Here is a 24,648-nt window from a genome sequence, read left to right as displayed (position 1 = left end):
GGCTCGGAAAGCTTTCCACACCTTTGTTTAACCGTTACCTTTCTAAACCCTAACACTTCTGTCTGAATAGGGCTTAAAAGCGTAGGTTAGCAACTACAGAGCCCTGCATTGCACATCACTTTTATATATTTTCTCTTGGTCACTCCCAACAGCATTCAAGGTCTAGAGAGTTTTTCACGCCTTTGTTTAGCTGATACTCACACCCTCGCCTAAATAGGGCTCAAAAGCGTAGGTTAGCGACTTCAAGGCTTTGCATTGCTCCTCACTTTCATCTATTTTTCTTGGTCAACTCCAACAATGTTTGTGGTTTAAAGCGGCTCAACCATAAAATTAACCTCACCAAATGCTCTAATGACTTTGCAAAAAGTCTAATCCTTCTGTAGGTAAGCAGTTCTCTTCGCAAGCCATTTTTTCTAAATTAGTAATTAAAATAGTGTGAAAATAATAGCTTAGTTGCAAAACAATAATTACTAATTTAAAGCAGATAGTCTAGGCTACACTCAGCTCCCAAGCCCGCAAAACTTTACAAAACCACTAGAACTGACCGACCAGCTGCAACCCTTGCCGCAAGACACTGCAGCTAACCGTGTTGTTCATCCCAGCTAAAACTATTACACTAACCACTTACTTTCAGCTTTACTTTTCCATACTCAGAAATCGAACTCAAGCTGCTACAAAAGTGTAATGCTAATCCTAGATAAAACCCCGGATAATAATTTCCCGATCCACTTACCTTTGCCATTTCTGGAATCGACCCCAGCAAAGCGTGATGATAATCCTAGCCCCGAATAATACTGTAATTCCCTAGCCGCTTACTTTAAACGCTGTTTCAGTCGGAGCTGTCCGCAAGTGTGTGTGTGTATCCTTATCTCCAGTTTTATGTTTCAACATTGTGTGTACAACCACGAGCTCAAGGCTGTTGCTGTGTATTCCGTTTGACAAGCCTGTTCAATTTGCAAAACTGAGCCCGCAGCTAAGACCTGTGTGAGCCCAGCAACTAAGTGTTGCGAAGAAGATTGATGGTAAGATTACGCCAGGGCTATAAAACTTTATGAAAAAGGGCTAATCCGTACGCATACCTCTGCCAGGGTTGGTGCTGCTCCTCACTTTCATCTATCATCCAACCTTAAGGCCTAGAGAGTCATTTACATCTCTCGTCCGATACTTTCCTCAGAGCAGCCTAGACTCAGCTGTATAGCTTGTTTTGCTGCGGACGGTCATAGCTCAGCTAACTTCACTAAAAGTCTGCATAGAGATAACTTTCCATAAAGGGCAATTGCTGTAAGGGCACCTGTCGTAATTTCTCCCAAATTAGTTATTTTTTAGTTCTTAAATTCTATTTGTGTCTGTCACTACCTTTTCTGAGCAACACTTCTATTCTATCCAGAATTTGAAGGTTAGGTTAGGTTAGGTTAGGTTAGGTTAGGTTAGGTTAGGTTAGGATAGGTTAGTTTCGGTTAGCCACGAACCTGCTACGCTGGCGTAGCAGGGGGAGAGGTGATACTCCCACGTGGCACGTCCCAGGTGGCGGATAGTGGGGTCCTAACCGGCTTGCCGGCGGACTTGAGGGAAATAAAATACCTCTCGCGGACCAAACACACTACCCCTGCGGGTGGGGGACGCACATGTAGAATACACCCGCGGTATCCCCTGCCTGTTGTAAGAGGCGACTACAAGGGGCGACCAAAGGATGCTGGTATTAGAACCATGAAACTACTATTGATTAGTACCATCACGCGGGGAACACCATGGGTCGCCTTTACTTACGAGTAGCACCACTATATTTGGTACACAATAGGTTTGTGATTAGTAGAAGCAGAGAGTGGTTCACCTGTGGGTTTCCAGTACCCGTGCGTCGTACCCATGTGAGCAACACCGCGGGTCTGGACGTTGCCTGTGAGTTGTACCACTATATGAGCGACACCGTGGGTCTGCGTTGCCTGTGATTAGTACCCCCTATGTGAGGAACACCACGGAGCCCGTGGGACCGGCACCCGTGACTAGTACACCTAGGTGAGGAAACTCATCGGTTTGCGTTGGCTATGAGTGGCGCCATTGTGTGAGAAACACCATAGGTCTGCGTTACCTGTACGAAGTACAACACTTGTGATTAGTATCATGTGTGGAATACTGTGAGTCTTCGCTACTTTTGATTAGTATCCCAACATGACAAATAGCATGGTTGTACTTTCCTCGCGACATGCACCATTCTGTGGCGCCTTAAACGTGGATTTTGCACCCCTTTCGACATCAAGCATCCTCGATTCAGGATTCTGCTTTAAGTGGTCCCTTGGTCAGTAATAAATTATATATGATCCTTTTTAGTTGAATCCACTAATTCTTTTGTTTGCTCGTTTTTTTCTTGGTTTTTTTTGCTACATGTCCATCCATTCCTTCTTCATGACGATTTTTTTTCTTTTGGTCAGTTTATGATTTTGAATTTTTTGTTGTCATTTCATTTCGTACCATTAGGGGCCGATGACCTCGATGTTAGGCCCCTTTAAACAGCAAGCATCATCATCATCATCATCAGAGTCGGTTAGGTTAGGTTAGGTTGGGTTAGGTTAGTTTCGGTTAGGTTAATGTATGATCAGCGTAAGGTTAGGCCCCGCCAAAGTCTGTGTGAAGTTAAGCCCCTGCAAAGTGTGAGGTTAAGCCCCTACTCTTAGCTACAGTGTGAGGGTAAGCTCCAGTATGAGGTTAGGTCCTAGTGTGAGGTGAGGTTAGGTTAGCTTAACTTAGTCGAGCGATCCTGGATCCTGATCCTAAAGGATTCCGCCAATATGCCAACTTTACACTACTGCTTGCCATGTGGTTCTTCAAAAATCCTTTACACATACCTTCTTGGAGGTGTTGCTCTCAGCTAGAGTTTATTTTATTTTGCTTCGTTTGGATTTTCCAGTGAGATGTATTACCGATTGAAACCACATTCCACTTTTGAATTTTATTTACCGGAAAATAAATTCTGAATGAGATGATGTAAACAAATTTTCTGTTGATTTGCTCCTATGTTTGCTAAATACAGATTCTCGGTTCCACTCATAGATTCCTCAGTACGTTTTTATTTCCTTTATTCTATCTATTCACACTGAGATCTACATTTCGGGTGACCCACTCTAGTGGGTTGGGGACGCAGATGAAGAATACACCTTCGGTATCCCCTGCCTGTCGTAAGAGGTGACTAGAAGAGGCGACCAACTGATGATGGCATTAGAACCAGGAGACTGCTTGTGATTAGTGCCATTAAGTGCGGAGCATCATGTATCGACGTTACACGCGACAACTACCACCTTGCGAGGAAAACCATTGGTCTACGTTACATAGGAGCAGTAGCATTACGCGAGAAACACTACGGGTCTGGGCGTTGTTGGTGATAATATCCATTGTGTGTTCCACCGTGTTCAGAATGGGCCTGCGTTACCTACGAGTAATGCCACTTTGTGAGAAACACTATGGGTCTACGTTGCCTGTGATTAGTGCCAGTATGTGAGAAACACCACTGGTTTGGATGGCGCCCGTGATTAGTACCACTATGTGAGTAAAACCATGGGTCTGCGTTGCCTGAGAGTAGAAGTATCATTATGTGATTAACTTCATGGGTTTGTGTTGCCTGTGGGATCACCATAATGTGTGATACATCGTGAGTCTACATTGCCTATGATTAGTACCACTATGTGGGCGACGTAATGAGTATACGTGGCCTGTCATTAGTTCCAAGAAGTGAAGAATACTACAGAAATGCCGGCGCCCGTGTTTAGTCAGATTATGTGAGGAGCACCATGCGACTGCGCTGTTTGTGAATGGTGCCCTTATGTGCGAAACACCATGGGTTTGTGTTACCTGTGAGTGGTGCCATTGTGTGTGACATACCATGGGTCTACATTACCTGTGATCAGTACCGCCATGAGTATACGTTACCTGTGATTAGTTCCACTATATTAGGAACACCATGGTTCTGCTTTACCAGTAGTACGATTTTGAGGGGCTGGTGACCTGAATTTTGGATCCCTTTAAATAATACGTATCATCCGAATAATTAAAACATTGCGAATTGGATCCACTGGTTGGTATTGTTTTAAGATCATTTTCTCATCACCGTTCGGTTTAGATTCTAGTCAGTGGGTACATTTTGAAGTTTTAATTTGCATTCCGATGCACCTTGTACCATTAGGGGCTGATGACCTAGCTGTTAGGCCTCTTTAAATAACAAACATCATCATCATCATCATCACTTCGGTGATCACCGATTTGTTCCTTTTTTATTTATGAGCTGAGACACAACCTAAAAATGGTATGAAATTTACCTTTAAGAAAATCGAATAATAAATATATTTTTCAATAAATGAAACTCAAAATGATAACAATTAGTTTATTTTTTTGATATCACAAAGGCAGATTAGGCTACATCGCCCCTTTTATGTCTCTCAATCATGGCCATCCATCGATAGTTATCACTAGAGTCCGGATTATTAGGTACTGATAGGTTAGAATGCAAACTTACTTAAGCCAGTAACAAGTATACCCTACACTGTACAACGGTTATGCTACAAGATTTGCATAGATATTAGGGATACACCTCTAGAACTCCTTGAATTTATGCTACTCTTCCTACATTGTGGTATAACAGGTTGCGTCACACTTCCTACAAACCAAATTACTTTGCATTCTAACCTACCAGCACCTAAAAATCCTAGGTATACGGTTATCACAGTCTGTACGGTTACTAGGTAAAATCGCGTCACACATGTTGTATCGTTAATTTCATGACCCCCAGCCGTAAGACATGTTCCATACTATCAACATGTGAGAACTGTTGTCTTTGTGAGGTTTATCTTTTAGCTAATTCAAAGCAGAGGAGAAAATGTCGAAGTTGTTGAGGTGGCTTTAGCTCTGTCCGATTAAGCTAAGAAATAACAGGAAAGAATGAAAACTGGATTTCTGTCCACCTCCTTCTCGTCTTTCAAAGTCTACATCAAATGAGAAGCGTTTTGACATTATGAGGCAACACAGAAGCGGCTGCTATGTTGTCGTGTCATTCCACACACCGGAAAATTTCACTGTGAAAAATATCGCCTGCGCCAGGCTAAAAACTTTATGAAAACGACCGCAACGGAACCAGCTTTCGTTTAGGCGTATTGCGATAGAGACTGTTCTGAACATGGCGCTATAGCCTACCACGTGATCGCTACCCAGTCCGAAGGCTTGCAGTTTACGAGGCGCCGCGTGATCAGCACGATGCATACCCTCGGCCATTATTCTTGGCTCTCTAGAACGGGACTGCTATCACTACGTCAGACAGCTCCTTGATTTTAATCACGTAGGCAGAGTGGACCTCCAAGAGCCCTCAGGCTCAGATAAAAATCACTGACCTGGCCAAGAATCGAACTCTAGGGCTTCGGGTGAGAGGCAGGTGTACTACCCCTAGACCACGGGGCTGCCAATAATAATAATAATAATAATAATAATAATAATAATAATAATAATAATTGTTACCGTGTTTTTGTGGTAGTTAGAGGTGAAAGAAGGTGCGGGGTGGTGAACAGGTCTCATGCTACGAAAGTAAAATTAATTTAAAATTTAATAAGGTTATATTTTCTTTTCAAACTCAGAATTAACAAGAATGGCAGGTACAGAGTAGCAAGGCAACAAAGAGCAACAATAGTATTTACAGGTTTTGGGCTTCGGGCCGCGAACTTCCAATTCTCGAGCAGGTAGCCCGAATTTACATGTACATAAGGTTTAGCAAAGGGGCAGAAAACCCCAATCATGCCCAGGAGCACTTGCTCCGAATTACACAGTAATACCTCCTAGAGGCACGCAGAAACAAATTGCAAAAGAGCGATCCACTCTCAAAGTTTTAAGCCTATCACAAGGCCACACCTAACTCTACTTTCAAGCTGTCCTCTAAGGACGTAAGCACAGGGGTAAAATACCCAACCTACTGAGGTCTATTAAGCGATAAAAGGATAATTACATGACCTCTAAAATACCAAGTTGAGAGGAGTCGAACTGCACTCCTAATACATTTGCTTTTAAAACCTAATCTGGCTCTAGGCCACAAATGCAAGGGCTAATCCCATACTGAAGAGGTGACTTTAGAAAGAAACAAATTTACATAATGGTAAGGAAGAATAGGTTGAGAAAATAAGTTCACCTCAAAACAATATGATTGGGAGCTCGAGAGGGTTAAGCACTCTCTATCCCGATATGCAGTTTAAAGATAGAATAGATACATTTTAAGGAAGGTTACATTATGGAAAAACTTCGGACCCGCCCCGAGAGTTAAACTGCTGAGCAAGCAAGAAAAGAAGTAATTAATCGGCCATTACCTGGTTGTTGACTGCCGCCGAAGAAAGAGGCGCTTCCCGCCCCCTGCTATGTACTTTACACACGAAAAGATGGAACAGAAGTGGCGCAGAGACCCTAAAATCAGCAGTTTATATACTCTCGCGGAAAGTTCGAGGCGTTTTAGGAAGGAAAACACCCGCCCACAATCTTTTATTGGTGGTTAAAGAAAACCCCTACACAAGATGAAGAAGAAACACATCATTGGTGGAAAATTAATTTAAGAAATTCGGGATTGGCTAAATTCAAAACAAGGGGAAAGAAAGGGTTAATATTGCCAACTTAAACAATGACTGAAGGAAATTTAGCAAAGAACAAACTTTTGAAATTAAATTTTCTCCAGAAAAACAGTTCTTTCACTCCGCACTAGGGTGCACTATTGTTGATCTTCAGTAGTGTCCTCTAGAAGAGAAAGTTCACACTTCTTACTACAAGCAAAACAAAAATACGTCGAAAATGACACAGTTCAAAAACTCCAAAATTTCCAGGTAGTGACATCTTCTGAGAAAGTAGAAAATTAATACCGTAGATAAAGTTCAGACTTCCTCCAGCAGAGGAGTTTCAACTGGCGCAAATTTTAAATAAGCGGCATGGAGGTGTACCGCCCGGTACAATAATAATAATAATAATAATAATAATAATAATAATAATAATAATAATAATAATAATAATAATAATAATAATAATAATAATAATAATAATTGTACCAGGCGGTACACCTCCACGCCGCGAATTCAAATATTGGGCCAGTTGAAATCCCTCTACAGGAGAAAGCCTGAACTTTAACAAACTGTATTAACTCAATGGTTTCTCGGAAGATTTCACTACTGTAAATTTGGTAATCTTGAAGTGTTCTGAACTGTGTCTATTTTGATTTGTGTTTGTTTGCTCCGTATCAAGAAGTTTGAACATTCTCTAACAGATGTCGCTACCCAAAACTATGGTAACACACTCTGGTGCAATGGAATGAACTTTCTTGAAGAAATATTGTATTCCTAAGTTTTATTTTTACTAAATTTTGTTCTGTGCTTTGTGGGTTGGCAATATAATCATTTCCTTCCGCCAGTTTTGAAATTAGCCAATCATAAATTTCTGTAATTAATTTTCCACCAATAAGGTGTTTCTTCATCGTCTTGTGTATTAGTTTTTGCTGTCGGCCAATAAAAGTTTGTGGGCGGTTGTTATCATTCATGAAAGGTCTGGAATGTTCCACGAGGGTATATAAACTGCTGATTTTCTTGTCTCGGGGCCACTTCAGTAACATCTTTCAGAGTGTGTGAATATATATAGCAGGGGGCGGGAAGCGCCTCTTTCTCCAAGCAGCAGTTCATCTACAAGGTAATGGCCTGTTAACATCTCCATTTCTTGCTAGCTCAGCAGTTTAACTCTCGGGGAGGGTTCGAAACCTTTAGTATGTAAACTGCCCTTTTAAAATGTAAATTCTTTTCTGTCTATCTATAAATTACAAATCTGTAAAGCAGTTAGGAATGAAGTTTGTTGTAGCCTTTGATAGGCTTATAAAATTGAGAGCGGGTCTGCTCTTTTTCTCTTAACATTGTAATTAGGAGCAAGTGCTCCTTGTACTTAGGGTTGTTTTTTTTTTTGCCCTGTTTGTGAGCTGACAGCTCAGGGGTTAATGAATTCGGGCCGTAGCCCAGGATATGTAAAAATCACTTAACTGGTTTTTGGTACAGCGGCTGTATACCTGATTGCCTTGGTCATTTCCCCTAGTGGGAACTGGTTAAATATTCTCTAAATTGTGTACCTGATTTAACTTGTTGTTATTTGTTGTATACTCAAAATTCTATGCTACCATTGTTAAGTTTTGAAAATATAACCTTGTTCAAATTTTAATTCATCTTTCGTGCTTCTGTAGTTGAGACCTATTCCAGCCCGCACCTTTCTTTCACCTCTGGAAATCCACAAAACTCCGTAATAATAATAATAATAATAATAATAATAATAATAATAATAATAATAATAATAATAATAATAATAATAATAATCTACAAACCTACTACGCTGGCGTAGAAGGGGGAGAGATGATACTCCCACGTGGCGCTTTCCAGGTGGCGGATAGGGGGTGTCCTAACCGGCTTGCCGGCGGACTTGAGGGGAATAAAATAACTCTCGCGCACCAAACACATACCCCCTGTGGGTGGGAGAGGCAGACGAAGAATTCACACACGGTATGCCCTGCCTGTCGTAAGAGGCGACTAAAAGGGGCGACCAAGTGATGATCCAATTAGAACCACGAAACTATTTGTAATTAGTACTATCACGCTGGGAACACCAAGGGTTGCATTTACTTGCGCGTAGTACCACTATGTTAGGTACTCAATAATTTTGTGATCAGTAGCGACAGTGTGTGAATCAAGAGGTGGGTCTTACCGTACCTGTGATTCGTACCCCTATATGAGCGACACCATAGTTCTGCCTTGCCTATGCTCAGGTTCCACTTTGTGGGGAATTCCACGGGATAGTACGAGTCCCTGTGGTTAGTCCACTTATGTGAGGAAGTTCACAGGTTTGCGTTGCCTGCAAATAGCGCCGAAATGTGCGAAACACCACAGGTCTGTGTTACATGTGCGCATTACACTACCTGTGAATAGTACCATAATGTGTGGAATACCGCGAGTCTCCGCTACTTTTGATTAGTACCGCAACATTACACATAGCATGGTTCTACTTTTCTAGCGATAAATACCATTATGAGGGGCTGATGACCTGGATTTTGGACCCGTTTCGACTATAAGCATTATCGATTCAGCACCGTGCTCTAGAAGCCGTCCCTTGGTCGGTAATACTATTGTTTTGTGCCAGCTTCTGTGCATGTGAGGCACTGTGGGTCGGATCCACTGACAGTTTTAAATTCATATCGGTCCATCCATTCATTCTTCGTCCTCATGCTTTGAATTCTGGTCAGTGGAAGATTTTGGACTTTTAAGTTGTCATTTAATTTCGTCTCATTTCGAAGCATTAGGGGCCGATGACCTCGTTGTTAGGCCCCTTGCCAGAGCCGATTACATCGGCCGGCTTAGAATTCTGCGATACACATAATTTTGAGGGAACCTATAGTGACGTGCGTACTTTTGTTACAATCTGTAGTAAAAGGGCTACAGGTTATTGTGTGCCTGTCCTTGCTTTGGCAGTTCTAATAATAAATAAAGATTTTACTGCAGCCAATGGCCATTAAAATATGTTTACATGACTAATTACATCAAACAGAATTTGGTTAGTCCCATCTGTCTTTCAATACACGTCACAACATGATATAAGTCGCAAGTCTTCTCGCACAGTACACATATACATTCCTTTCTCGGGGTGTGAAAAGTTTTGTTAGCACACACAACGATGAAAACCGTATTGCTAATCTAGTCACTATGTGCCTGAGTTCATAGTTGGCCTTCATCCAATCCGTACTGGTCATAGCCTCTGAGGTGTAAAATGTTTCCCATATATCTCCCTTCTTGGTTTGCAGCTCTGTTTGTAACTGGTTGAATGCATCTGTAGACGGCAATATTAGTTTGTGACGTAGTTCTTCTGTATAGAAGAGTTCTCTTGTCAGCTAGTAACATAGTCTTGAAGGAGTGAAATTGGACAAACATAATACCTTTTTCAGGTAGATTGCTTTTACACTTTCAATGTCTCGAATATTTCCTTTAGTGAGATGTTCCCATATCAATTCTAGTCCTTACGTCATTATCGGAGATATTTTTGCATGGAACAATTTCATAGCGACTTCAACCGAAAGTGTACGTAAGATCAAGATGTCATTCATTGCTATTACGGCCGCAGCCACTCTATCCTTGATGTGTGTGGTATAAGTAGTTCCTGACGTCTGCAATGTAATGCCCAAATATTTAAGGTTGTTTACTATTGTCACAGTTTCTCCTCCATTTTCATAGAGAATTTTCTCTTTTAATGCTGTTCTGCCTCCCTTGCGGAAGATCATCTGTACCGTCTTTTGTCGATTCATTCTGAATTTATTGTCCTCTGCCCAAATGTTCAGCTTGTTGAAAGCAGCCTGTAATTTTCCGTGTTTTTTGATACGAGTACCATGTCATCTGCATACATGTATATATGTACCTCGTCGCCTTAGACCTTTACAGTGGGTATTAGGTCTGATGGTGGTGGTAGTGATTATTGTTTTAAGAGGAAGTACAACTGGGCAACCATCCTCTATATAACACTAATCAAAGGGGAAAAAATGGAAGGGATCCGACAGTTCGAAAAATGAAGATATCGGCCAAAGGAAGACAAGGGCCACGAAGGGCGTGAAAACGAAAGACTCCCTAGCCCTCGCAAACCTAATAGCGTTGGGGTCGGAAAAGAACAAGAGTTGACCAAGGGAGGTGTGACAGGATAGATTAAAGGGAGGAGCCTGGCACAAGTAAGTGGAAGCAATGCCATATTAGGTCTGAGACCGCTGTATTGAAGAGTATGGGGCTCATTGAATAACCCTGTAGTACTCCGTTCATCTGCGACGTTATCGTTTACAGAGATGTAATTATAAGCAAGAATGGTTCTAATGATGTTCGTTAAAGGATTCATATATCCTATTATGTTTCCCAGTTTCTTCAGTAGCATTTCCCTGTCCACTAGGTCGAACGCTTTGTTGTAGTCTACGAAGATCGCATAAAGTTTCCCTTTTGGATGTCTGAGGGTATCCGTTATGTCGTCAGTCAGATTCTTTATCGCATTAATTGTAGATCTCCCTCGTCGAAAGCCGAATTGATCTTCCGGTAAGGCGTGGTCTACCTCTTCTATCAGTCTCGTTGTTAATAACCTGGTAAGGAGTTTAAAGACATTGTTTTCTAAGACAGTTCCACGGTACAAATCCAGGCAACTCGTGCTTCCCTTTCCTTTATATAAGATCTTCATCATTGAGTGTCGCCATGTGTCAGGGATTTCGTTCATTTCCTCGCACTTATTGAAGAGCGATGTCCACGTTATTAGTAGTATATTTCCACGAACCTGCTACGCAGGGAAATAAAATACCTCTCGCGGACCAAACACAATACCCCTGCGGGTGGGGGACGCACATGTAGAATACACCCGCGGTCCCCCTGCCTATCGTATGAGTCGACTAAAAGGGGCGACCTTGGCGCGGACATGGATTGCGGTTTGATATAATGTGTTGGACCTCCTGTGGATGGGAGGGGTTGAATACATTCGCAGGTAACCCCTGCCTGTCGTAGAAGGCGACTTAAAGAGTCATGTGGCCATGGTCATCTCTTTATTTTTATTATTTTTCCGAGAGTCAGACGTAGACCATTTCAAAATTTTGTTGTGCGTACTGCCCGGAGATGGGCCTCTTACGTGTGCGATTACGCCCAAAAGCCCGCAACTGTCCACCCAGGACCATTGCGTGGTGGGAGCGCCATGTACCTTCGCAGTAGTATCCGCCTGACAACACAGGTCCCGCACAGCCGAATGCCAGAAGGACATATTATTAATTATTTTTTATGTTTTCCCCTATATTTAGTTCTCTGTACACACTATGGGGTACATGCTATTGCGGGTCACTGGAGGAAGGGGTCTTAGTACTCATTGCCTCAGTCATCCCGTACTAGGCATCGTCCAACATCGGACCCCGGGCAGTACCTGCTATGACCAGGTGGGTATTGCCTTGGCTGCTTGGTTCGGCTACAGAGACCCCTGATCGGAGTGGGTGGCATTCGGGGAGGAAGCTATCGGGCATGGCTTCCAAACGAAGTCGGCTCTCTCAAGGTGGTCCTCCACCTAAGACTTTAACCTTTGCTTCCCTGAGAGGTTCGACTCCCTGGGAACATGCGCAGCGCGAAGGAATGGGATCCAGCTTCCCTAGGTTTCTGGTCGCTACCAGAACCGATGGGCACGATTTTAAGCTGGTGAAGTCGATCCTGTTTAGTAGTCACATCGAAGGCGTCTATGGCGAACTTGAGGACCTTAAGAAAATGCGCAACGGTAGTTTGCTTCTAAAGACTCGTACAGCACTGCAAGCTGATCAGTTGCTTAAGTGCGAGCACTTTGGCGAAATCCCCGTCAAAGTGGAGGAGCATAAGTCCTTGAACCTGGTTCGCGGAGTCATCTTTCACCGCGACCTTATTTTGAACACTGACGACGAGTTGATGGAAGACATGAAGAACCGTGGCGTGACACACGTCCGGCGCATTACGCGCAAGGTCAACGGTGAAGACGTTGCCACTGGTGCCTTCATTGTCTCTTTCAAGTTGTCAGTGTTACCAGAGAAAGCCAAGGTAACAACTTATCGTTGCGATGTGAGGCCGTACATCCCGCCTCCTATGCGATGCTATCAATGCCAGCGATTCGGACATATGGTATCTCGCTGTTCGAATCAGGCTGTATGTGGTACATGTGGACGAGTAGCTCACGGCGCGGAGGAGTGCACAACTCCATACAAGTGCACTAACTGCTCCGGTTTTCATTCTCCTCGGGATCGGAATTGTCCGACATACCTGAGTGAGAAGAAGATCCAGGAGATCAAGACCCTGGATGGTCTTTCCTACCAGGAAGCGCGCCGTAAGTTTCATTCTATGAATACACCTGCCCGTACACTCGACTATAGCTTGATAGCTCAGAGTCTTCCAGGTTCGTCATTTACGACCAAGACACCTGTCCAGACCGCTGCGCCCAAGGCGACTGTTGCTGCTCCCAGCAACGTCGCAAATAGTCAAAGCTCGAAGGGGGGGACCACCCCTCCTTCGACCAACCAGAAGTCTGTGCCGGCTGGGAACTGCCAGCCGGCACAGCAAGGGGGGAAGACTAAGTCTCCCCCCCCCCTAGGAGGTCGACGAAAGTCGTGCCCCAGCCGGCGGAGGCGGCTTCGTTGACCAGGGCTGGGAAACCATCTCCCAGCCCGTCTAAACTTGAAAAGAAAAAGGGGAAGAAGAGCGCCCGTCCTGAGCGCTCTCGGACTTCCCCTGCGAAGGAGTAGTCATGCCCTCCATCTGGGGGATATGAGTATGCGCCGGGAGGCACTCCTGCTCCCAAACCTGCGCGCTCTCCTCGTAGGGGACCCCCTCGCGCCCGAAAAGCGTCGAAGTTCTGGGCGGCACCCCTGCCATCTTTTGATGACGGGATGGATGTCGCGCTGTCCTCTACATCTTCGGATGTAGAACTAGATAGTGTTTAGGCTTACGAGCATTTTGTTGCTCATAACCTAACACTCCTTTTATAGTCCACACTATGGCACTGTTACAGTGGAATTGTAACGGTTATGACAGGCATCTTGCTGAGTTACGTCAGCTTATTAGTGAGTACGCAGCGAGTATAGTCTGTATTCAGGAGACCAATTTCCGACCTGGTCATCACACGGTCTTGAGGAATTTCAAACTATACTCGACAGAACGATAGTATGCTCACCGGGCTTCCGGAGGCGTTGGCATTTTTGTACGTTCTGATAGCTACAGCGAAGAGGTTCCCTTAAGAACCCCTCTTGAGGCTGTAGCTGTTCGCGTCTCGCTGCCTATCATAGCCACAGTGTGTAATGTTTATCTTCCACCAGGCCAGCATCTGAACATCACTATAAGATCTATAAGATCAGCTTCCAACACCCTTCCTCTTATTGGGCGATTTTAACGCCCATCACCCCATATGGGGCTCTGAGACTCCTTGCCCCCGAGGAAGAGAGCTGGAAACACTCCTATCAGATCTGGATTTATGTATTTTGAACACAGGGGAACCAACTCACTTTAGTGTACGTTACGGCACATATTCTCGCATAGACGTTAGCCGAACGTTGGTTCCACTGTTTCGGTGGAATGCACATGATGATCTCTGTGACAGTGACCATTTTCCCATCGTTCTTACTTTGTTGAATCATAAACCCGTCGAGGCTCCCCCTCGATGGATTCTTAAACATGCTAATTGGCCAAAGTACACATCACTAGCTGTCTTTAGCGAAGATGTCAGGCGGACCGTCGGCGAGGAAATAACTTACATCACCCAAGATATTCTTGCTGCTGCTGAGGAGTCCATTCCGTTTTTCTCGGGGACTCCTCGCCGAAAACTCGTTCCTTGGTGGAACGATGAAATAGCAGCAGCCATCAAAGAACGCCGTCGCGCTCATAAGCGTTACCGTAGACAGCCTACTGTGGCCAACTTGGTAACATTTAAGAAATTCCGCGCTAAGGCGCGAGTTCTTATTCGACAAAGTAAGAAGGCTTCATGGGAGAGATATGTGTCGTCCATGACGTCACATACTCCATCATCTCAAGTGTGGACGAAACTTCGACGAATTTCGGGTATTCAAGGATCATCTGCTGTACCGGGAATTTCCATTGCAGGCAGTGTCGCCACTGATCCCCTCGCGATTGCTAACCATCTCGCTAGTCATTTCGCGGATGTATCTGGCTCCGGGAATTACAATCCTGATTTCCTCCCTCTGAAGCGGGAGGCAGAACTTCATCACCTGAGTTTTGCCACCCAAGCTTCAGAGGACTACAACGTGCCCTTTACGGAGTGGGAACTCCGCAGCGCCTTAGCGCTTTGCAAGGACACGTCTCCCGGACCGGACAACATCCATAACCAGATGTTGAAACACCTTAGTGATGATAGTTTACTATATCTCCTTCGTGTGTTCAACCGAATCTGGACAGAGGGTGATTTTCCGTCTCAGTGGCGAGAGGGCATAGTCATCCCTGTCCTCAAGCCTGACAAAGATCCTAAGTATGCAGGAAGTTACAGACCGATTTGTCTTACAAATTGCCTGTGTAAGCTATTTGAGAGGATGGTTAATCGCAGACTCGTGTGGTGTCTGGAGAAACAAGGACTCTTGTCCGAGTACCAATGTGGATTTCGAGCCGCTCGATCCACCACAGACCACTTGGTACGCCTGGAGAGCTCTATCCAGGATGCGTTTCTCCGAAAACAGCACTTGGTAGCTGTCTTCTTTGACTTGGAGAAGGCCTACGACACCACCTGGCGATATGGCATCCTTTCAGTCCTGCATCAATGGAGATTCCGAGGTAACTTGCCGGTATTTATTGCGAATTTTTTGTCCCTCCGTCTATTCCGTGTCCGAGTAGGTAGGACATATTCGCAATACCACGTTCAAGAAAATGGAGTCCCACAGGGATCGGTTCTTAGTGTCACTCTGTTCGCGATTGCCATAAACTGTATTGTCGCTGCTGCTGGTCCAGCCGTAATACCGTCCCTATATGTGGATGATTTTGCTCTGCACTATAGCTCGTGCAGTATGGCAGTCGCAGAGCGACAGTTACAGCAAGCTATTAGGAGGGTGGAGAAGTGGACCTTAGAACATGGCTTTCGGTTTTCTGCCGCAAAGACCTCCGTTGTCCACTTTTGTCGTCAACGTACACTTCACCCTCATCCTGAGCTTTATCTAGGTAATGTCGTTCTTCCAGTTGTTGACACCTACCGATTTCTTGGGCTCCTTTTTGACAGTAAATTATCGTGGGAGCCACACGTGCGGGAGCTAAAAGTGCAATGCACCAAGAGGCTTAACCTCTTGAAGTTTCTTAGCAGCACTAATTGGGGAGCTGACCGCGTGGTGCTCCTGCGATTTTATCGGGCACACATTTTATCTCGGTTAGACTACGGCAGTGCAGCATATGGCTCCGCAAGGCCAAGCGTTCTTGCGAAGCTGAACAGTATCCACCACAGCGGGGTTAGGTTGGCGACGGGAGCTTTTCGTACTAGCCCCATCGCTAGCCTGCTCGCTGAGTCTGGTGTGCCGCCTTTACACCTGAGGCGCCAGCAACTACTACTTACGTATGCTGCAAATTTGCGACAGATGCCACTTTATCCGAGCTATCCCTGCGTATTCAACAATGGCAACCGTTTGTTGTACGTTGCTCATCCTCGTGCGACGCGGCCGGTTGGGATACGCTTGGATAGCAGTTATGAATTGTTTGACGTACCTTCGATTCCTTGCCTTGTCAGACAACCAAGTGGGGTACCTCCGTGGGTTGTACGACGACCTGAAATCATCCTGGATTTGCACACTGGCCCGAAAGGAGACACGGACCCTTCGATTTATCGGAGGATCTACCTGTCCGTTCTTGGCCGCTATCCAGGTTCGGTCGTCGTTTACACGGATGGTTCAAGGACAGATACGAAGGTGGGCTGTGCGTTCGTTGTCGACAATGATCGGTTTCTTTTTGCTCTCCCGGACACCTGTAGTGTGTACACGGCAGAGCTCTATGCTATCTGTGAGGCTCTGCGGTACGCACTAGACAATGTACGCCGACACTTTCTCGTGTGTACTGACTCCTTGAGTTCGCTTCAGTCTATTGATACCTGTTTCCCTCGGCACCCTCTGGTGCAGCGGATCCAGGACCTGCTGGCCGGGTGTTCGGATGCCGGCACCAGAATTACGTTCGTGTGGCTCCCCAGCCACATGGGCATAGAGGGAAACGAGTTAGTAGATCAGGCTGCCAAGGAGGCAGTTACACTGCCCCCGTTGCCTTTCAAGGTTCCAGCAAGTGATATTCGCTCTCAGCTGAGACATCTGGTTATGTCTCATTGGGAGATGGAGTGGCAGGCCATCCCACTTCCCAATAAGCTGCGAGCGATAAAAGGAACAACGAAGGTATGGAGGACTTCCCTTCGGGCTTCGCGGAGGGAAGCCGTGGTATTATGTCGCCTTCGGATCGGCCACGGTATCTTGACGCACTCCCATCTACTGAAAGGAGAACCCCCTCCGGTGTGTGCCTGCGGCGACCATCTTACCGTGGTACACATCCTTACGGAGTGCGTGGACCTGGTCGATCTGCGCCGTAGTATTAACCTTCCGAGTACTATCTCCCTTATCTTGCGCGATGACGAGCAGTCAGCAGACCTCGTCATCCGCTTTATGAGGGATAGCGGTCTGTTTTATCGTGTGTGATGATGTCCTTTGTCCTAGTGTTGTTTATGTCAGTTGCGCTTTTATCTCATTGACTCCATTTTAGTTTGTGTTGCGCATTTTAATATGTTATTTTAACGTCTAACGTACATTATGTGTTAATATCTGTATTACTGGGCGATGCCTTATTCCTTCGATTTCCTGTACTTTCTCTTATTTTAATAGAACATAAGGCATTGCGTATTAGATCCACTGACTGGTTTAATCTCACCCTCATTTTTCTTCATTACCATTCTTTTTTAACTCTAGTCAGTGGATACTTTTTAAAATTTTAACTTCATATCTCATGTCCTTCATTTCGTTCCATTAGGGGCCGATGACCTTCGATGTTAGGCCCCTTAAAACAACAAGCATCATCATCATCATCGTGGTTTTGACCAGCAAAAGGTGCGGTGTTCTGTACATAGTTCTCATTGGTGTTAGTTCCGGTTTTAGTAAGCAATATATTCCTCCACTGGGTCGTCCTTTTGCTCCTTGCAGTGCCAGACTGTGTGTTGTGTAGTATCCTTGTATTGATAATGTATCTGTTAGGAAAGTCTCTACTAGTATTACAATGTCCGTGTCAATAATATTCATTGGCATTTGGTTTAGGGCGCTTCTTAGTCCCTCTACGTTCCATAACATTAAGCTTATGGGGTCGTCTAAGGCGTCGCTTGGGCTATTATTGGAGTATAGATCCTGTGTCCCTATTCTATTGAGCAATGTCGTCAAACCTGCTACATTCCCTGTTAAGAGCTTTATTGTAACACTCTCATCCTTTGCGCTATGCTCTACTTCTTTCCTATCTCCATTTCCAAAAAATATAACGTCTTACTATGATACCCTTTGGCCAAGCGTCGGATTTTTCTATCAACTCTTTTTTGTCAAAAGGGATACCAATTTCGTATGGTTTGTTGAAGCTCACTGATTCATGTTGCTCACATTCTATTTGCCCTGTGATACCACATTGATTTATGTGGGCTACCGAGTCTTCCCTCTTCACTGAAGGATGTACGCGCCCGACATACAGCCAGGCTCTTCATTCTCCAGCTCGAAGACTATTTGGTTCCGGTTCCTCGGTTCCAGTGATGGTCGCGCTGTTCCTTTGTTTCTTTCGGTATGTGACTTTGGTAGACGGTCTCTGTTCATTCTCTCTTGTGATAATGCTACCGTGTATTTCCACCTCTTCCGTTGGAGCGGGAGTAGTAACGTACACTTCACTTTGGTCTTTATCTGTTTCTTGAGATAAAGATAATTTCTCGTTTCCATTTATGGGCTTCTTGAAAATTTGTGATTCTCCCTCATTTAAGGCATCTGTATTAATGTTATCCTTGATTCTCGATGCTATCTCTGGAGGCTTAGGTGCTTTAGGTTTGGCTATATTAGGGCATGGAAGATGCCTCTTCATTTCCTGACAAATTGTATTTTTGATCTCGTCTCTTAGCATACCCTCAATATCAGCTTATATTCCGGTTAGTAGCGTTTCCATGTGAGTCTTTAGCTTTTCCATCAGTTTCATTTCTGTCTCTGACGTTTTTAGCACTTTGGGCTTTCAATCTGGGCAGTTCTAAGAGGGTGTTATAGCTTTCACAAGAGTCGTTTCCTGTGTTTACAAACACCGATAACCGGTCGGTAAGAGATTGGTCCTTGCAGTGAGTGGATTTGTGACAGCAAAATGCCAAGTTGTTCATGTGATATTTTTTCAGCAGGTGTTGATGACGATACATTAATGCAGTATTTGGAACAATGCGAAGTTAACGCGGACGATCTATCGGATAGCGATAGTGAATTTAGTTCAGAGAGTAGCGACGAAATTATACCGGACACGCCCGCGGAATCACCGCAGCTAAAGAAGAGAAGTTTGTTTCTAACGGCACTAAAGCTACTCTGAATATGGTGGTAGATAAAAGTAGTGATAACGAAGATGATGATGATATAAGTGGAGAACATTTTGTGGAAATTTGTCCCAATGAACCTGACAACATTCTTCAATCTCCTGTCTCCTCTTCTTGGACCTAAACATGCCCCTCCGTCTGATTCTCCGCCCATATCATACTTCAATTTATTTTTCACGTTCTCTCTGCTACACATTATAGTCACATATTCTCCTCTATCATTTCGTAAATGCCGGTCCCCGCGGGCCAAGTGTAGCGTGCCTGCCTCTCGCCCGGAGGTTATGGATTCGATTCCCGCCCAGGTCAAGAATTTTCGCCTGCTCCTGCGGGTTGGTTCGAGGTTCACTCAATCTAAGTGACGCTAAGTGATTGCAACTAAGGAGATATCTGATGGTGAAAGGGCGACCCCGGTCTATGAAACCAAGGATAATGACCGAGAGGATTGGTCTCACTGACCATGCCTCACCTCGTAAACTGCAGGTCTCCGAACTGAGCAGCGGTCGCTTGGCAGGCCAAAGCAAATCAGCTCTTTAGCGCCGTAGAGTTCTTAATTACGTATATTCTGTTGTACTGTAAAATTCTTTTTCAAGTAGATACTAGAACCGAAAACGAGAAAATGATTTTGCTGAAAACAAAAACTATAATATCAACTATTATATTTTATTTTTTTAACAATTCAGAATTTTTTAATACTCTGTTATCCACACGTAGGCAATTTCTCGTCAGTATTTGCCATACATCGATACATATACGCGAGTTTTGTCGGTGAGTAAAATTGTCTTGTTTTTACTAGTGACATATGTTTGCATTTTTATTTTTTATGTTTTTATTTTTCTCGTTCAAATTAGTTATTCTATATAATTTATTGTATTCAGAAATACACGATACATAATTACGTATATTCTTTTGTATCATAAATGATTTTTCAAAATAGATATTGAGAGAGAAATTGCGAAAATGGTTTCTCTTCCTAAAAATAAACGTTATCGACAAGTATAAATTAACAATGAAACGTTTTTGACTCTTTGTATCACTCTACATCAGTTGTTAATTCTATGTAGTCGATATGTAGAAAATTTCATGCCAGTGTTTGCTATACACCGGTAGATAAACGCGAATTTTAATATACATGTATTTCCACTGAAAACGGCCTGGCACTTTACAGTAGTAGAGTGGAGGCGGAGCTCTGACCTCTTCCAGCTGATGGTGAGCGGCCGACCAGATCGGCTCCTGGCTCCTCCAAGAGGGTTAAACAACAACAATCATCATCACCATCATCATCATCATCATCATCATCACCATTAAGAAGAAGAAGAATAACAATAGTAATAATTGTACCGGAGGTACACCAACCCCATACATTCAAACTAAGCGCCTTTTAGAAGGCCACCTGTTATATGAACAGTGAAACTCATTTCTGGAAAAGTTTCGAACTTTATCTCCAAACGACTCTACTGTCGAATTATGTGCTCCCTCTGGTGAGAGGATGGACAGTTACATTTCAAGATATATTTTGTTTTCATAGCTTTTCAAAACTGAATTGTATGTAGATTGTTTTTGGTGTTCTAAGGTTACTAGCACTTCTATCCCTTCCCGCCTTTTTAAAATTTTAGCCAATCAATATTTTTTATATTTCTTTAATACCAATAGTAATAATGGGTGTGTCCAGGGCTTCGGCCCAGAGAATTCTGGAGCCTTCCTCTCCGCTATAAAAGCTGGGTCCTTTTGGAGCATGTTGTCTTCCGATCACTCCAGTCAAGAGGTTTATAGTGTATTCATAGAGGAGACAGGGGTCTTGCCTCGTCCATCTCCGGAAGGCCCACGAGCTCAAGGTAATGGCAGACATATTTAATCATGTAATAGTCTCGGAAAGCTAACTCGAGAGGAAGGTTTCAAAATCATTTATATATGTAATCTTTCAATGTAACTTTTTAGCGACGTCTAAAGACCTTAGCCTAACTTAGGGAGTAAAGAGTGTGAACCCTCTTGTATACTCCTTCAACTTGGTATTGAGGTGACTATGATTTCGTAAACTTTAAAATGTTCCTTTCGTAATTTAAAACTTTCTCTCCATCTAGTCACCACCCCCTGCGGGTGGAGGACGCAGACGAATAATACACCCACGGTATTCCCTGCATGTCGTAGGAGGCGACTAAAAGGGGCGACCAAGGGATGTTTATATTAGAACCATGAAACTCTTTGTGATTAGTACCACCACGCGGGAGACACCATGGGTCGCTTTTCCTTGCGCATAGTATCACTATGTTAGGTACCAAATAGGTTTGTGATTAGTAGCAAACGAGATTGCGACGGTTTTTACAGTACCTGTGATTAGTAGTTATGAGCGACACCATGGGATGACGGAACCCATGGTTCTGGCTTGCCTCTGATTAGTACCCACTATATGAGGAACACCATAGGATAGTACGAGTCCCTGTGGTTAGTACACTTAGGTGATGAACACCATAGGTTTGCGTTGCCTGTCAAGGGCGCCGCAATGTGCGAAATACAGTAGGTCTGTAATACATGTGCGAATTTCATTACCTTTGAGTAGTATCATAATGTGTGGAATACCGCGAGTCAACGCTACTCTTGATTAGTACCGCAACATGACAAATACCATGGATCTACTTTTCTAGCGATAAGTACCATTATGAGGGGCCGATGACTTGGATTTTGGACCCCTTTCGACTACAAGCATCATCGCTTCAGTTTCGTGCTATAGAAGCAGTCCCTTGGTCAGTATTACTATTGTTCTACGCCAGCTTCTCTGCATGTGAGGCACTGTGGGTCGGTTCCACTGATCGTTTTAAATTTGTATCCATCCATCCATCCATCCATCCATCCATCCATCCATCCATCCATCCATCCATCCATCCATCCATCCATCCATCCATCCATCCATCCATCCATCCATCCATCCATTCATTCTTCGTCCTCACGTTTTGAACTGTGGTCAGTGGAGGATTTTGGACTTTTTAATTTGTCATTTCTTTTTGTCTCGTTTCGTACCATTAGGGCCCGATGACCTCGATGTTAGGCCTCTTTAAACAACAAGCATCAGAGAGAAAAGAAAGAGGAAAGAAAGAAAGATCCTACACACCATACTTGGTCCAAACTACAAAAATGGCATCTACATTAGAAAATCTAGGCAAGAAGTATACTCTAAGATAGAGAAGATCACGGACACAATGCGTAAAGGCAGAGTTCGCTTCTACGGTCATATACGACGGATGATCGACTCTCGATGGACGAAACGTATCTTCAGTATATTTGACGCAAAACCAAAAACGGCAATGCCATGGTACGTTAATGTCAAGAAAGATCTTAAAGAACTGGGCCTACAAGCAGAAGATGCACAAGACCGAAATCTTTTCAGAGCAGCCATCAAGACTTTTGGGACTTTCCGGGACGAAAAACGGGCAACTGGTGCTAAATGGACAGAAGAACGTCGTGCTAAACACAGTGAGCTAATGAAGACGATGTGGATCAAGCGAAAGATGAACAAATGCCAGAATGTAAAGTGAGGCTTATCGTGGTCCCTAGTTGGCCGATTAGCGAAGTTGAATGAATGAATGAATGAATGAATGAATGAATGAATGAATAATAATCATCACCATATGGCGTAAGCTACCATCTACGGGTCAGTTTGTTTTACTCTAAAAGATAAAGATCTGTTGGGTGACCTGTAGCTGTCAAAAGCAAATGCGACAGGACATGGAGTGTCGACTAGACCTCTGCCGGGCTTAAAGCCACGACCCACAGATAGGAAGAATTGATACTTCCTGTTATCCCCAAGGCGCAACGAGCCGAAGTCGTTCAGGCGTTGTTTCGAAGGAAACCGAAAATCATTGGCCTCCGGAGTCACCGGATATGATTTTATGGGCGAAGTGAAGAAAGATGACCGACCGAGCAATATTGTCAAGATCAGGGCAGATCTCGTCCAGGGCGAGGACTTGCTGGAGAGTATCATTCTTGTTACTTTTCTCTTCTTTATTGTGTGTAAGGAAGCAAGCTCTCTCACCGAGCTCGGTAGCTGCAGTCACTTAAGTGCGGCCAGTATCTAGTATTCGGCAGCCCTGAAGATGGTATTCCGGTTTTTTTTTTTTAAATTTCGCACCAGGCAAATGCTGGAGCTGTACCTCAGTTAAGACCACGGCCGCTTCCTTCCCACTCCTAGCCCTTTTGTATGTCATCATCGCCATACGAACTAGCTGTGTCGGTGCGACGTAAAACAATTTGTAAAAAATAAAAAATAAAAAGGAGCATGCTCTAAAAGTAGCGCTCGGGTGGTTAGGCACAAGTACTTATCCACTTTGTTTCTATGCTGTTATTAGGACGGCCGTAACATGTCAACCACATCGCATTTAACGGTACTAAACTCATTGAAATTGTGAACGGGGTTCAGACTCGTGCCCTTCTACGTGAAAAACACACACACACACACCACTACAGAGACATGGCCTCAGCTCAGCCGTTGAGTAGCACGTATTGTGGTTTTACAGGCTGAACGGCTTTAACACTTGAGTTTCATTACTTATCTCTAGTGATGTACAATATGGCGGCACTCACCCAAGCTAGCTGCTCCATGTCGATGACTGAACCACTTACGAAGTGGACTAAGGTTTAAATATACTTGATAAAGAAAGATTATAGGTTAGAGATTACGACAGATATGTATGTAAACATTTAATAATTTGGTTGCGTGTGGGAGAAAAATAAGTGGCCCTTATCACTGCCGGTAAATACACTTATCTGCCCGGCTCAAGGCAGTCATAGTTACGTCGACCCAAGGTTTGTTTCCGCCATTGTGCTGGTGAAAGTGACGGCCTAAATAACTCAGCGTTATTGTTCATACGTTCCACGAACTACTTTATATGCCTTCCGGAGGGGCCGAGATGCTGGAATGTCGACCGCAGCAGATCTCTAATGTGCCAGCAAATCTACCGACACGAGCCTGGCGTATTCGAGCACCTTCAAATACCACAGGACTGAGCCAGCATCAAACCCCTGACAAGTTTGTCTGCTTAACTCAGCTAAATAAGAACATAATAATAATAATAATAATAATAATAATAATAATAATAATAATAATAATAATAATAATAATAATAATAATAATAATAATAATAATAATAATAATAATAATTGTACCGGGATGTACACCTCTACGCCGCACATTTAAATCTTGCGCCAATTAGAACTCCTCTACAGGAGAAACACAGAACTTGGAATTAAATCTACTTAAACTTTTCCTCAGAAGATGTCACCTCCTTAATTTTGTGATTGTGAATTGTCCAGTACTGTATACAATTCTACGCGTTTTGTTTACCATTTATCAAGAAATTTGGACATTCTCTCAGAGAGGTCACTACAAAAAACTATAATCATGCACCCTGGTGCGAAGTGAAGGAACTTTTTTGAAGAAATTTTGTATTCATAAGTTTTTCCTTTACTAAATTTCGTTCATTCATTTTTGGGTTGGCAATATTTATCCTTTCTTTCCGCCTGTTTTGAATTTAACCAATCAAGAATTTCTGTAATTAATTTCCAACC

At 43.8% G+C, this 24,648-nt stretch overlaps 1 protein-coding gene across 2 annotated transcripts in view; it reads right to left on the bottom strand.

Moving 5' to 3' along the window:
• LOC136871783 (venom dipeptidyl peptidase 4) overlaps positions 1-23,700 on the bottom strand; it is a 281,475-nt gene extending 257,775 nt beyond the window's left edge. The window contains exon 1 of one of the 2 annotated variants that reach the window (XM_067145363.2): positions 23,665-23,700. In XM_067145363.2, coding sequence (XP_067001464.2) covers positions 23,665-23,682 — 18 coding nt within the window. In that variant the 5' untranslated portion in view covers positions 23,683-23,700. Of the gene's footprint in view, positions 1-733; positions 843-23,664 lie in introns of those variants that run through there. The other variant, XM_067145364.2, reaches the window with a different exon arrangement.
• Between the last annotated feature and the right edge of the window lie 948 nt (positions 23,701-24,648).

This window comes from Anabrus simplex, chromosome 4 (assembly GCF_040414725.1).
Source record: "Anabrus simplex isolate iqAnaSimp1 chromosome 4, ASM4041472v1, whole genome shotgun sequence".
Lineage (NCBI taxonomy): Eukaryota > Metazoa > Arthropoda > Insecta > Orthoptera > Tettigoniidae > Anabrus > Anabrus simplex.
Note: the sequence above shows the minus strand (reverse complement) of the source record. Positions and strands in the feature narration are given on the sequence as shown.